General features: G+C 40.5%; 1 protein-coding gene across 2 annotated transcripts in view; it reads right to left on the reverse strand.

The window, feature by feature from the left end:
- The window catches only part of EXOC4 (exocyst complex component 4), a 653,645-nt gene that overhangs the window by 50,261 nt on the left and 587,036 nt on the right, over positions 1-16,348 (reverse strand). For both annotated transcript variants that reach the window (XM_014533235.1, XM_014533234.1), the window contains 2 exons: positions 5,408-5,586; positions 1,799-1,958 (listed from right to left, as the gene is read on the reverse strand). In XM_014533235.1, coding sequence (XP_014388721.1) covers positions 1,799-1,958; positions 5,408-5,586 — 339 coding nt within the window. The remainder of the gene's footprint in view (positions 1-1,798; positions 1,959-5,407; positions 5,587-16,348) is intronic.

Genomic DNA, 16,348 nt, shown 5'->3' on the forward strand with positions numbered 1-16,348 from the left:
AAGGAGAACAGAGAAGCAGAAGAACAGGGCAGCAGTGGAACAAATGCAGTGACAGATTGGAGAAGAAAGGTTAAACACAAAGATATATGACTATGAGATTCCAAAGCAAAGTTCCTCGCATACATCTTAATAATTGTCAAGGTAATATAATACTTCATCGTTCCTTAAATGTCTCAAGAATTGTTTCAAATTTTCTTGAACTTCTTAGGGAATCAAAATATCAAGCGAAAAGACACAGAAGTACTAAATATGACGCAGGAACACTCTGGATTATTAAAAACAAATGACTTCTTAGCCATAAAGGAGTCTGTGGAATAATTCAGCTAGATATAAGCTTAGCACTGAGAAGCCATAATCATCATCTATCCTCTTCAAAACTGGTTAAACTTTCATTAAAACACCGAAGGTCTGATGACTGAAGCAAGGTATAAATGGTGTTGAGACCTCATAAAGAGAGAATAAAATTAACTCGCAAATTTGAAAAGACACGTTATAAAGACACATTAAACACTGAAATCAGCAAACCTAGAAAAGAGGAAGTGCCGTTTAAAAGCAGCAGCTTCAATTACAGGAAAAGGAGGGGAGGCAGGTTTCCTTGGGACGAGATGGAAGAGACAAGGAAATAGGTTCATGTAAAAACACATTCAATACCTGTTGTTTACAATGAGAGAAAAAAGGGGAAAACCCAATGTCTGCAAATTTGCAAGTTATTAAGGTTCATTTACAAGAAATTAAAAGTAACATTTTCAAGGAATATTAGTAAATATGGGAAAAAACATGTTTTCAAAGAGTATAATGATCTGATATGGAAAATTACAATTAAATGAATATAAAGCCACATTAACATAGTTTTAATTTTGTAAAAAGAGAAATTGCATGTATACGCATGTACAAAAACTCCCCTACACACAGAATACGTGCACAAAAACCAGGAGAAAGTATACCCAATATCACGGTCTCTAGATTAAAAGTTTACAAGTAATGTTTATAATCTTCTTTGTATTTTATATCACATACTAGGGGCCCAGTGCACGGATTCGTGCACCAGTGGTGTCCCTTAGCCTGGCCTGCACCCTCTCGCAATCTGGGACCCCTCAGGGGATGTCAAACTGCCGGTTTCAACCCGATCCCTGCAGGCCAGGCCGAGGACCCCACTGGTGCTATCTATATAGATGTTATGCAATAGCATATAATACTTTTATAACCCCCCCCCCAAAAAAAAGTTAGTAAAGTTTTGCAGCAAGAAAAACTTAGGTTAAACAATAGGAAAAATTACCTAATGGATGTTTTGTTTCCAATAGAATTTTATAGAATATCTTTCTCTATGACTGATGAAAATCTATTTCATTTATTTTTGCTTTTTAAAATTTGAGATATAATTGATATATAGCATATTAGTTTCAGTTGTACAACATAATTATTCGATATACATATGTATATATTGCAAAATGATCACACTAAATTTAATTAATATTAAGCAACTGTTGAACTCTTTCTTTTTAAAATATTTTTTTTCCCATTGATTTCAGAGAGGAAGGGAGAGAAAGATAAAAAAAAATCAATGATGAGAGAGAATCATTGATCGGCTGCCTCCTGCCCGTCCCACCCTGGGGAATGAGCCCGAAACCCAGGCATGTCCTGACTGGGAATCAAACTGTGACCTCCTGATTCATGGTCGATGCTCAGCCACTGAGCCACACTGGTTGGGCTAAATTAACTTTTTAAGAACCAATAATCTACTTTTAAAAATGACTCATAGGCTTTGGTACAAGGAACTGAGCCCAATCGTCCCTCTTACCTTGCAAAGTCCAGGTCTGCCTCCCGTGACATGGTGATGTTGGTCAAATTCTGCTGAAGAACAAAAATGTTCCTGCACATTTTCTTGATGCCAGACTCACTGATGCGCCGGAAGTACTGGGCACCATTAATGAGGATGCAGGAGATCAGGTGTCCTAGGCCTGACGGATAGGCACAGGGTTGGGGAGACAAGAAACAATAGAACAATAGATTCTTACATAAACTGACACACAGGATTTCTCTCTTCTAATCCTCCACCATTTAAATGACCAAAGAATACACGAATACACAGGCTTTACCAGCTAATGTCACAATGATTTCAGAGCTGCCCTGGTACTGAAAAATGGGGAGACTTTGCTGGCAACAAAACCTGGTAAATCCACAGTTCTAGCACCACCACGTACACCCAGTCATGCCAGAGCTTGGAGAATATGTCAGGTTTCATAAACTATTACAGTGCAGGAACTCTTTTCCTATACAGGTATGTTGGAAGTGGACAATACATGTAAATACAATGATGTGTTTGACCTCCTCTTTCTCCCACAAAACATAGGAGTATACACTACCTCAAAAGTTGCTTCGGGACCTACCTAAGCAAAAATAAATCAATAAGAAATTGGGCTATTGGCACTGATGCTAATACATCTCAATACTGACAATGGAGTATATTTCTGAAGTAGCAATTGGAGAAAATGTAAGCAGAAGCAAAGTGTGAAAGAAAGAAGATCATGTATAACTGTTGAGTTGCTCCAAAATAGCTATGGGCATTTCTAGAGTCTGATAAGTGGTTTGTTTTTGTCTCCAAAGGGCTATCTTGAGGTCTAGGAAACTGACCAAGAGCAGGTCAGAACATCAACAACTACAGGTCCCATTCAGGCTATCCTATGTAATTGAGTTCAGAACAACCCGAGGCACATGTAGATTACCATTTCAAGAAGCCAGATTCCAATTCTAAATACTTGGAATTAAGTAAACTTCTAGGTCTTCTTTTTCCTTTTTTCTTGCAGAGTTGGACTCTAGCAGGCTGTTTCCCCAGAACTTGAGTGCTAGTCTGACTAGTCCAGAGCGGTCTGCTGTCTTTGTTACTTTCCTCTTCTGAAGGCATAGTCCCTCCATGGTGACTGTGGCTCAAGTCAGAGCTTAGGGTGCGTCTTTGGGTGTAATGGCTCCCTCTGTCTTCAAAATGAGTTTCCCCTCCATTAGGATGAAGGTGGCAAAGGAAGAGGAAGGTGTGCGCTCTCTTGTTCTGCTATACTCACCAACATTGCTTCCAGCCCATAAACCCACTTGCATGTGCTACTACTTGAAAGTGAGGAAAAGACACACAGGGATTTTACATTAATGCCAGACAACTGACTTCTGTGAAAAATCTCCGTAGGCCAAGTTTCGGCTGCTACTCCTGAGCCCATACCTCCAGGTATAATTCTGTTCTGCCATTTGCAGTAAATCCTAGTGTAGGCAATGGGTGCAGGCAAGTGGATTGTTTATAAAGAATAATAAATACTGCCCGCCGGTGTGGCTCAATGGTTGAGCATCGACCTATGAACCAGGAGGTCATGGTTTTGTTCCTGGTCAGGGTACATGCCCCAGTTGCAGGCTTGATCCTCAGTAGTGGGCGAGCAGGAGGCAGCTGATTGATGATTCTCTCTCACCATTGATATTTCTATCTCTCTCCCTTCCTCTCTCTCCAATAAATAAAAACACATATAAAAAAGAATAGTAAATACTAATAAATATATTACATAAAAATTTATGTAATAAATAAAAAAAAAAAATAATAATAAAACCAATTAGAAGTTGGTCTGCTTTATGTTATCACTACACACCAGCAATTCTAAACCACAGCTGGGATGAAGTACTTCCCCCCAGCCACCCATGGAAGCCTGAGACCTTGTCACCTCCTCCCCCAGCTTGGGGAAACTCAATATTATACCTTTTGAATTTAGAAAATGACATTGGAGAGAAATAACTGGCTTTTAAAACATAAAGTCTGAAACTTTCTTAGTTAAAATTAATTCTAAGTCAGAGGATCAGGCCTGTATTTCGAGACGTGGTCTCCCAGCAGGATTACATGTGAAGAAATGCCTGGGCACAATGAGAGGAAAACTCTGGGAGAGAGAATGTAGGGCTTGGGAGAGCCCCGGTGAAACCCAGAGAGGACACTGTGCAGGAGGGAGAAGGGAATTCTCAGATGGGCACCTCAGATTCAAGCTACAGAGCGTGACCGCTGCCCCCAAATCCTTTATGCCAGGCGCTCACTAACAGCTAGCTTTATGATATGATTTAAAGAAAAAATAGATATTCCAAGAAACCAGAAACACCAATCAGAAAGGATATATGCACCCCTATGTTCATAGCAGCACAATTTACAATAGCTAAGATTTGGAAACAGCCTAAGTGCCCATCAGCAGATGAGTGGATTAAAAAACTGTGGTACATCTACACAATGGAATACTACGCTGCTATAAGAAGTAACTTTTACCATTTGCAACAGCATGGATGGAACTGGAGAGCATTATGCTGAGCGAAATAAGCCAGTCAGAGAAAGATAAATATCACATGATCTCACTCATATGTGGGATATAATGATCAACATAATTTGATGAACAAGAATAGATCCAGGGACAAGGGGCAGGGGAGGCGGGGGGTTAGAGAGCAACTAAAGGACTTGTATGCATGCATATTAGCAGAACCAATGGACACAGACACTGGGGCAGTGGGGGCTTGCCTGGGGTGGGAATGGCTGGTGTGGGGAGGGGGTCAAATGGGGAAAAAGGAGACATATGTAAAACTTTAGACAATCAAAAAATAAAAATAAAGAAAAAATAGGATTTAGAGGTCCACATTCTCTGGAACACAACTGTTTCATGAAGCAATCAACAGCCAGGCATCATCACTGCCTCTCTTCAGGTGGCTACAGTCCTTTAGATGACGCACCTCTTAATAGTTGTAAACAACACTGGTTTCATTCTGAGACACACCATGGATGCTTTTAACACCCAGGTCTATGTACAAAGAAACCAAAACAAGAAAAGAGGGAAGGCAATGTGAAGTCCTGACAGGGATCCTAGGAGGGAATTCAGCATGAAAAATTACCTGCCTGGCACCACTGTGCTGTCTCTCATTCCCTCCCCTGCCTGTGGCCTGCCCTGAAGGCATTCAGGATGCAGCCTTCCTAAAATCAATGCCCATCAGAGGTTGCCTTTGTTTTCCCACAATAACGCATTCTCTAAGAGAAAATGTTAGCCAGGAGGGATTTTTCAGGGCCCTCTCCTCACGGTGTATGTTTCTTTTTCTTTTATGAGCTCCTCTTGAGTGAATTCGGGGCCCTCCACACATTTACCCAACTCTCATGAGTGGCATGTCAGGGAGGCAGCCGGCTGCCATCTGCCTTATCTTGGATTAAATCTCCTTATCAACCGGGAGCAGATGGCAGCCATATTGTTGTCTACCTGGCCATACAGAGATACCAGGCATTGCTGCTTTAAGCAAAAAAGATATAAAAATTCCAACCACCTTTCCCCACAAGTTTTAAACCTCGATAATAGAGAAAAATCAGGCCACCAGCCCCTCCTCTCTCCTGAACACGCAGGGATGGGGCAGGGCTGACCTTCAAAGATGTACTGGAACTTGTGCTGCTGCAGGCTGGCACTCATGGCCTCTTCGATGGCACTGATGTCTTTGTTGAGCTTGACCACCAGAGGGTCATAGTCCATACTTTCCACGTTGGCAACGATGGCATAGTTCCCCTCCTTTGCAAGAGGGATGAGATAGTGGAAACAGTGAACCCTGGAAAAGACAGAGAGATGGGGAGAGCAATGAGCAATTCATCGTTCTGATGAGAATAATGATCTTTTTGTGATAGTGCACTCAAATATTTGCAGAAGCAGTGGTCTGTAAAACCGCATGTGCCCCTCCCCCTTTCACCAGGAAGCCATTTTGGTTACTCCACAGAACAGGTAAGTGATCCTGAGCAAATCAGTGTCTGTGGTCCTTGCTTATTGAATCCATACGCTGTGGGGGAGAAATAGATGAGCTCTAAAATCCTTGTCAGTGACAGGACTGCATGCATAGTGTGAAAAGCATTAGATTTTTCAACAGATATTGTTGTAGTAAAAATGAGAGGCAGAAGTCACAGATCTAAAATGTGGAAGCTGTATAATGAGACTGCATTGGTTTCAATTCCCAGTTCCAACCCTTATTAGCTGTGTGACTTCAGGCAAGTTATTTTTTCTCTCTCTGTCTCAGTTTCCATATCTGTGCAATGGGAATGATAACAATTCCTAAGGAGCTACCACATAGAAAGTGTTTCGCATAGGGACTGGCACGAAGGAAGTGCATAGTAAGGCTGGATGTCATCACTATTAGCATATTTATTAATGTTAGTCTATTACTTAAATAAAACACAAAACATCCATGAATTTGTAAAAATTGTGCTAGGCCCTGGGAATGTAAGACTCAATTTGTGTCCTTGAACACTACAGCCTGGTAGGGCTGACCAAGAAAAAGATGGCCACAAGAGGGCAGTGTTTCCCCAAGAAGCACATACACTGCGAGTGTCTGGAAAGGGCATATCTGAATGAGCTGGAGGAAGAAGTGCACTTTATTTCTGTGTTGAAATGGCCTGAGTCATTTTGGTTATGCACAATTCTTCATTTCTTTTTATTACATTTTACTGAATTTATTGGGGTGACATTGGTTAAGAGAATTATGTTGGTTTCAGCCCTACCATTCTATAACACAGTGGTTCTCAACCTTCCTAATGCCGCAACCCTTTAATACAGTTCCTCATGTTGTGGTGACCCCCAACCATAAAATTATTTTCATTGCTACTTCATAACTGTAATTTTGCTACTGTTATGAATCATAATGTAAATATCTGATATGCAGGATGTATTTTCATTGTTACAAATTGAACATAATTAAAGCATAGTGATTAATCACAAAAACAATATGTAATTATATGTGTGTTTTCCGATGGTCTTAGGCGACCCCTGTGAAAGGGTCGTTCGACCCCCAAAGGGGTCGCAACCCACAGGTTGAGAACCGCTGCTATAACACATTGCATTGTGTGTTCACCACCCCAAGTCAAGGTTCCTTCCATCACCATTTACCCCCCTGTACCCTCTTCTACCTCCTCCACCCCCTCTTAATTTATTTTTTGGTAGATATCAGTAACTGCCAAAGATGTTTGAGGTGGGTGAGAATTGGCTACTTCATTACCTTTGTATTACATTGAAATGAAAAGCAAGTTTCAGTCTAAATACCACACACATAGGTATTTATTTAAAAAAGAAAACAGAAACACCATCCATAGTTCACACAGGCCATTCTCTGAGCTCAGTGAAGTCCTAACTCTCTATTGTTTTGGATGCATGTATCCGATGCTCCTGGTGGGAGATATGACACAATTCGGGCCAGGATTCTATTACCCTTATAGTTGGCCTCAGGCAACAAGAAATATTCCTAAACACATGGCCGCAAAAACCTTGGGCATTATCCCCAGCGATGCAAACACAGGCCTGACTACCATCTTTCTGTCTAAGTCAGGTTTACTGAGAAATAATTTATAAGCAGGAAAATTCACCCTATTTAGGGTCCTATTCTATGAGTTTTGACAAATGCATAGTTATGTAAGCACCAGCATAATCATTACAGAATAGTCTTATCACTCCCAGAATTTCCTTGTCCCCTTTGAAGTCAACCTCTACTGACACCCCAAGCTCTTGCAACCACTGATGTATTTCCTGTCCCGTGGTTTCAACTCTTCCAGAATGCCACCTAAATGGAATTGTATAGAATGCCGCCTTTGGAGTTTGGCTTCCTTTACTCTGCGTTAAGGGTTTGAGATAAATCCATGTTGTTCATTCCTTATTATGGCTGAGCAGTCCCCCACATATGGATGTACCACAATTTCACTCTTCACCAGGTGACATCTGGGTTGTTTCAAGTTTGGGGTGATTATGAATAAGGCTGCTTCATGTACAGGTTTTTGTATACATTTTCATTTCTCTTGGGTAAATACCTAAAAGTGGACGGGTGGGCCATATGGTAGGTGTATATTTAATTTTATAAGAAACTGCAAAACAGTTTTCCAAAGTAGCTGTGCCTTTTCCTATCCCACCAGCAACGTGCAAAGGTTCCAGTTGCTCCACATCTTCCACCAGCACCTAGTCTTGTCAGTTTTCTTAAATTTTAGCTCTACTAAGGTATAACTGGCACCTTATAGTCGTAAGATATTTAAAGTGTTTTGATATAGGTATACATTGTTAAAGGATTCCCCCATCTAGTTAAATAACACCTTTATCACCTCACATATCTATTCCTTTTTTTAGTGTGAACATTTATGTTCTACTCTAGTAGCAAATTTAAATTACACAGTACAGTGTTATTAACTATAGGCACCATGTTTTACATTAAATCCCCAGGCCTTATTAATCTTATAATGAAAGTCTGTACCCTTTTCCAAATCCCTTCCCATTTCCTTCACACCCCCAGCCACCAATTACTTCTCTTTATTTAGATTCCGCATATACTAATACCATGACTATTTGTCTTTCCTTGTCTGGCTTATTTCACTTAGGAAAATGCCCTCACACGTTTGTCAGGTAAAAAAAAAAGTGTAGTCATTCTAATAAATGTGTAGTGATATCTCATTGCAGCTTTAATTTATGTTTCCTAATGACTGATGATGTTGGGCATATTCATAGGCTTATTTGCTATCATATATCTTGGTGTTCACATCATTTGCCTACTTTTTTAATTAGGCTGTTGTCTTACTAACTTTTGAGAGTTCATTCTATTTTTTCTGGAGGCAAGTCTTTTATTAGATATGCATTTTGCAAATATTTTCTACCAGTCTTTTGTCTTTTCTTTTTTTTCCACATAAAGTTCTTAGTCTATTAATCCTCTCATGAAAAATCTGCCGTCACCACAGATAATGTCAGAAGAATCTTTACTCCTTCTGTCGTCCAGTCTCCAGCTCACTTTCTGCAGCACCAACGTTGGCCTTTGCAGACCCCTGACTGTCTTCATCCTGTTCTTGCCTTCCTTTCTCTGAGCTCTTCTTCTCATATAGGTTATGTCTTGCGAGTCTGTGTTTGGGTTCATTTTTCTTTGCATAACCCCAGGAATCATAAATCATGCCAAAGCCAGCTAAAATGCCACCACCAAACATGGGTCCTGAACCCAAACACAAAGATGACATCTGCTGTGTTTTAATACATTTTGGCTACTTTCCCTCGAATTTCTGTCTCAGGTGCTGTTGATGATGGTGAAGGACGCCAATGATTATTTGTTTCCGCTGAGGTAGTTTGTTGTCATAAACTTCCTGGTCCAGACAGTCTCTGTGTTGCTCATGGATACAGAGGTGCAGCACCTCTGTATCTTTCAAATACATGTAGTGAACTACTGAGTGAAAACAGAAATTCGAGGCAGCCAGGGGGAAAAGATGCACTTTTTTCCCCCCACTTTACCAGTATCTTTCAAAGAATGGTTTTAAATTTTGATGAAGTTCAATTTATCATTTATTTCCTTAATGGACAGTGCTTTAGGTATTAGATTTAAGACTCTTTGCCTAAGCAAAGTCACTCAATTTTTTCATGTTTTTTCTTCTAGAAGTTTTAAAGCTTTAGGTTTTACATTTAGATCTAGAATCTATTTTGAGCTAAGTTGTGTATCACTCGTGCTATATTCTTATAACCTGTTCATGCAAGGGAATCAAAATATCTTGACTAACAGTTCATTTTCATGATGGGGGCTCATCTTAACAGCTGCTAAGCAACTCATGACTAATTGCACCAATAAAAGCTCATTTTGACATTCACGTGCTAACTGGCAAAATGTACAGTTTTGATCAAGATACCAGTAAATGCACTGGTCACAGAACCCTCTGGAATCTGATTTTCTAATATAATGAAAGTCAATCAACCCTGGAGTAGGATTAATGATGAGGGAAATTGATTGGCACTGTGGTTGAAATTTAAACTAAACAGCTCTTAATTGAAAATAAAATGAAGCCATCAATGCTAAAGTATTTTTATAATGAATTATAAATATTATAACTCAGACAATGGGAAGACCAGGGACAAAGGCCTGTGTGAACGGAGGGCAGTTTCAGGGGGTGATGAGCTGCTCCTTCCGGTACACACAGATCACAGGACAGAGCATGAGGTGAGCTTGGGGAGATGGGCAGGGCCAGGTCATCATGGGCTTTGGAGGCCATCTGAGGACTCTGGACTTTGAGAAGCCTTAGGGAGCCTTAGGAGGATTTTAGGAGGTGAAATGATATCATTGGATATGAGCTTTGGCAAGATCACTCTGGCACAGGATAAAGGGTGGATTGATGGTGGAGGGTGGAAGTAGAGAGACTACGTACTTAGGACATTGTTACAGATTGGAGGTGAGAGCTTATGAGATCCTGAGGTGAGGGGCGGAAAAGAGAGATAAACACTGTTTTAAGGTACCATCTTCCTCTCCCAAAATGGCCAGAGATGAAAAAGAAATTAAAGTAGTCATTGACAAATGTCAAACTTTCAAAAAGTGTTTTTATTCCTTTTCTTTTGCATTCTGGCATGTTGTTGCTGACCTTAATATGCCTTTGGCATTATGGTTTTCTGCAAATATTGTTGATTACACAGCAGGATGGTTGATTTTCAGGAAGTGCACACTTAGGATCCCAACAGTGACAGGCGGTGGCTCTTGAACCCACTTGGATTCCTGCTGATGGTGAGAGAATCAGCTGATAAAGGTGACATTCTTTGCATCTTGGACTCAAATGGCAACCTAATTTTCTTCTTATAACGTTCAAACAGGATAAAATACTGAACAGTATTTTATGGTCTCACCATGTCTTTCATTTCTTGGGAGTGTCATTTGCCTTATGTTTCAAACTTTGGAAAGTTGGTGGTTAAATGTGACCTACAATGACGCAGGTAAACTGTCAAATGCTCTTTGGATGGGTTCTTCAACACAGAACCTGCTGGATTTGAGGACCCTTTAAAATTGAACTTTAACAATAGTAAAGAAAAATATGGACTATGGATATAAAAATTGGGGGAAATAATACAAAAAATTGGCATTTGAATTTGTTCTGGACTTCTTGCTAGCATTTCCCATTACTTTTTTTTCCCTATCTATGCTCTTACCAGTGTGTTCTTGGGTAAAAATGCCAGAGGCAGTGCCTTCCAGCCACCTTTTCATTGTACCAGTTCTGGACAACAGGTCCTAAGTTCTAATTCTTTCTTAGCAGGGAAGAAAAGAACAAACATGAGCTGATTATGATCACAAAGATGATGTTGGCCATGCAGCACCTCTGTATCTTTCAAATACATGTAGTGAACTACTGAGTGAAAACAGAATCTCAAAATCAATTAATTTTCTTTAATGAGAAACAGATTTTATTTGGGGAAACAGCACTTACTTTATTTGGGTTTGGTCTCAAACCAGCTAATTCTCAAAGGTGACTGATGTTTTCGTTGAGCATCTATTATATAGTGGGACTCTTCCTGGTTCTGGGGCCATCAGAGTGAACATGACTCACCTGATTCATGTCTTTGGGGAGCTAACTGTCTCTTCCCACTGTGGGCACTTTGCAGTCTGCTCTATTTTAGCATTATTATACTACAGTATAAGGATTTGCTTGAGATATGTCTTATTCATTTTGTAAACTGATTATCATCAGCAATGGTAAAAATAAAATAAAAAGCTTAGTACTGTGACAATAAATGAATAAAATGTGTGAACATTCACTATCGAAGCCATACATGTGTTCTATCCAGTTTCATACACCATACTTTAAAGAAACAAAGACAAATGGAGCATATGCATAAGAAAGCAACCTGAATGTTGGAATCATGTTATATGAGGAGGTGAAGACATTCAACTTAGAAAAAACAAACATGTTTAGTGTTCACAGTAAAAGTCAAGGAAAGAAAATTCTGCATCCAGGACTCTAAAACTCAGCATTTTTTGTTATTTTTAAAATGACCTTCTTCTGTTTTTAGACGAATGTTGAAGGAGTATAGCAGTGGATGTTACAGCACCAAATGGTTCCTTGTAGAGTTAATAAATAATGACTAAAACATGTTCAGCATTATAGAATAGTACTGCCAAGATGTAGAAAAACAAAAAGGGCAGAATAGAGGTTAAGGATTTAAAAGATTTTACTCAAACGTGTTGTAAACATCCCACCTGGAATTAACTACACTACAAGCAGATAATTATAAATGGAGAACACATCCTGTGCCCGCACAATCAAAGTATAATTCCAGGAGCAGTGATAGTAATGAATTCGATGTTCTCTTGTTTTCCTGTGTGATCCAGGTAAAAGAGACATCAGAATGTTACTGGTGGTTTCGTTCTTTTATGCTTATTGCATTTACTTACAGAAAACACCTGTCATGCTACAAATAAATAGAAAACAAATCTAAAACTTATTGTAAATCAAATCAGAATACAGAAGAAAAGCCTTATTTCTGGACAGCTGAATATAAGAAATAAGTTCATGTTGGAACCAAGATGGTGGCATAGGTAAACGCCGGTACTCACCACATCCCACAACCACATCAGAATTACAACTAAAATACAGAACAACCATCATTCAGAACCACCTGAAAGCTGGCTGATTGACCGTCCTAAAACTAGAGAAGTAAAGAAAATACATCAAGACTTGTAGGAGGGGTGGAGGCATGCCGCTGTGGAGGCCTCACGTGAGGAGCAAGGGGTCCCAGCCTCACACCAGACTTCCAGAGCTGGGAAGAGAAGTCCCTGTAACTTTGGGCTATAAAAACCAGCGAGGATTGTGGCTGAGTGACATGGAGGCTCCTGGAGACCCAGGCAGTCCCTCTTAAAGGGCCAGCACATAAACTTAAATGGTCCTGCTTCCTCTGAGCTCCAGTGCTGGGGCAATGTTTGGGGGCAGGGTAGGGGGTGCCTGACACATATAGGGAGGAACTGAATTGTCTGGCATAGGGACAGGAACTTGGGAGATGGCTTTCTCCCAGACAGGGGTCCTTGCAGGGGTCTTTGTTCCTGTGCTGGGACCTCCCCTGTTGCAGAGCTGACTGGCGGCCATATCTGAGTTTCCATAGTGTGGTCCACAGTATTCATTCTGCCCTGGTGATTCCCTGAGACTCGGTCCCATATAATTTGCAGCCCCACCCAGACTGTTTGCAATAGCTTTTCCGTATGAATGGCATGTCCTGGTTCAGGCTTCAGACTTTCCTAAAATTTCCTAAAACAAGCAGCAGCTGGCATCACCATGCCCCAAAACAACCAGTAAAAGACTAGTGCCCAAGACTAGGCACTAGCACCAGCCTGCCTTGCTTCACAGCTGGGCCTCACCTGGGCACTTCCAAGCTCAATACAAGTAGCAGCTATCTGCAGATCTCTCTGTAACTCTTACCTGGTAGTCCCAGGCAGTGGCTGATTTTGCATCTCCTGGGAGACCCCAGAGCCAGTGCACTGGGTGGACAGCTTTAGACCATACCAGATTACAACTCTACACATCCACATGCGACACACTCAAGGGACAGATTCAGTGAGCACCAAAGCCCCACTGAAGTTGGTCCTGCTCCATAAGGGTATCTATGCAAAGCAGCTCTTCCACCTTAGTCACAGCTTATCTCCACAGCCAATTGGCCTGCAGGACAATTCCTCCCAGTGATGCCAACAGCAATCAAGACTTAAGTACAACAAGACTGTGCACACAGCCCACACAGGGGCATACCTAGAGTGCCCAGCTCAGGTGACTGGGCAGGTTAAGCCAGGGGGCCCTATATGACACCTACTACACAAGGCCACTCGAACAAATCCAGGAAACATAGCAGCTCTACCTAATACATAGAAACAAACACAGGGAAGCAGCCAAAATGAAGAGACAAAGAAACATGTCACAAATGAAAGAAATGGAAGCAAGCAAACTACTGGATACAGAGTTCAAAACAATGGTTATAAGGTTATTCAAGGATCGTTAATGAGAGCTTCAAGGGACTCAGTGAGACTTTCAAGGATCTTAGTGAGAATTTCAAAGACATGAAAAAGGACCAGTCAGAAATTAAGCATACACTAACTGAAATAAAGAATAATTTACAGGGATTCAACAGTAGAGGATATCGAGAATCAAATAAACAATTTGGAATATGAGGAAGTGAAAACACTCAATCAGAAGAGCAAAAAGAAAAAAGAAAAGAAAATGAAGATAGTGTAAGGAGCCTCTGGGACAACTTCAAGCATACCAACATTCACATTATAGGGGTGCCAGAAGGAGAAGAGAGAGAGAGCAAGATATTGAAAACCTATTTGAAGAAATAATGACAGAAAACTTCCCCTACCTGGTGAAAGAAATAGACTTCCAAGCCCAGGAAGTGCAGAGAACCCCAAACAAGAGGAATCCAAAGAGGCCCACACCAAGACACATCATAATTAAAATGCCAAAGGCTAAAGACAGAGAGAATCTTAAAAGCAGCAAGAAAAAAGCAGTTAGTTAGTTACAAGGGCGAGCTCATACAACTGTCAGCTGATTTTTCAACAGAAACTTTGTAGGCCAGAAAGGAGTGGTAAGAAATATTCAAAGTGATGAATAGCAAGGACCTACAACCAAGATTACTCTATCCAGCAAAGTTATCATATAGAATTAAAGGTCAGATAAAGAACTTCACAGACAAGAAAAAGCTAAAGGTATTCATCACCACCAAATCAGTATTACATGAAATGTTGAAGGGTATTCTTTAAGAAGGGAAAAAGGAAGAGGAAGAGGATGAAAAAGAAGAAGAAATATGAACAATAAAATGGCAATAAATACATATCAATAATATAATCTAAAAATTAAAATAAAGGAACAAGAAATCTAATGAACAAAATAAAATAGTGAATAAAATATAATCAGAGGCATGGAAACATGGAACACACTGACGAATCTCAGAGGAAAAGGGGGAGGGGAGGCAGGAAGAGACTAACCAAAGATTGTATATGTATAATGCATTACCTATGGACACAGACAATAGGGTGGTGAAGACCTGGGGTGGGGCAGGAACCAGATGGAGGAGGCCAATGGGGGAAAAAAAGAGAGACATCTGTAATACTCTCAACAATAAAGATTTTTTTAAAAAGAAATAAGTTCAGAAATAATGCTAAGATAGACTCCAAATCTGCGATGCTCCTTGTCTTGTTCCATTCACAGGTGCTCACAAGTAATAAAGAAGTAACTTACTGAACAGGATAATGAAGAATAAAAAAATAAGTGTCATACAAAAGAAGTGACATTAACAAGACATTATCATTTAGGCTTTGCCTGGGCACACTGAAAGATATCCAGGTTCTAACTAGAGTCTAAACAGGAGTATGAACCAAAATCCTATTTACATTTAAAAATCTAAATCTAGTAAAGACTCCAAAAGGAAAAAAATATTCTATCAACTTTAACAATGTCTCCTAGTCATCTAGAAGAAAATGTATTACTATACACTCTTTAATCCTAAGATTTCTGATCCTGAAGTTTCAAGTCTATATTCAACTGCCTATTTGACATTGCTACCTAGATGTCTACTAAGCATCTTCAACTGAACATCTCCAAAATGGAATTCTTGATTTCCACCTCTCACTCAACGTTTTTCCTCCCTTGGTCTTTCTCACCTCCGTCAATGGCTTTGGCATCCACACAACTGCTGTGGTCCCAAAGCTGGTTGTTCTCCTCGAGTCCTTTTCCCCTCACTGCTTCCAGTCCCTGCGCCCAATCTGATCTACTAACAAGTTCTATTGGCTCTACCTTCACAATGTGTCTCAAGTCCAACATTCTCATACTCCCACCTCCATCATGCTGGTGCTCATAATGGTTTCAACTGGTCACTCTGCTCCCATTCATACCTCTCCCTGAAATTCCTTTTCCATTTACAGCCAAAGTGATCGTTTAAAAATATGAATGGATGTCTGACTTATTTAGCTTAGCATGATATTCTCAAGATCCATCCATGTTGTTGCAAATGGCAGTATTTCATTTTTTCTTATGGCTGAGTAGTATTCCATTGTATATATGTACCATATTTTTACCCAATCATAAACATGCTAAGTGAAACAACTCAGACAGAAAAAGTCAAAAAATATGTGTGGGATATAAAATTGAGAGTAAGAAATGAACAAACAAGAAAAACAAACAGAAACTCATAGGCACAGGCAATAGTATAGTGATTACCAGAGGGAAGGGGTTGGTGGGGTAGTGAAGGATAAAAGGGGTCAAATACATGGTGACAGAAAAAGACTAGACTTTGGGTGGCAAATGCATAATCCAACATACAGGTGATGTATCACAGAAATGTACTCTTGAGTCCTATATAATTTTATTAACCAACTAGAGGCCCGGTGCACAAAAATTTGTGCACTCGGGGTGGAGGGGGGGTCCCCCAGCCCGGCCTGTGCCCTCTCGCAGTCTGGGAACCCTCGGGAGATAACGACCTGCTGGCTTAGGCCTGCTCCCGGGTGGCAGAGGGCACGCCCAATCCCTAGGTGCAGCCCCTGGTCAGGCTCAGAGCAGGGCCGATTGGGGAGTTGGGGCGCC

The sequence above is a fragment of the Myotis brandtii genome, unplaced genomic scaffold (genome assembly GCF_000412655.1).
Source record: "Myotis brandtii unplaced genomic scaffold, ASM41265v1 scaffold956, whole genome shotgun sequence".
NCBI lineage: Eukaryota > Metazoa > Chordata > Mammalia > Chiroptera > Vespertilionidae > Myotis > Myotis brandtii.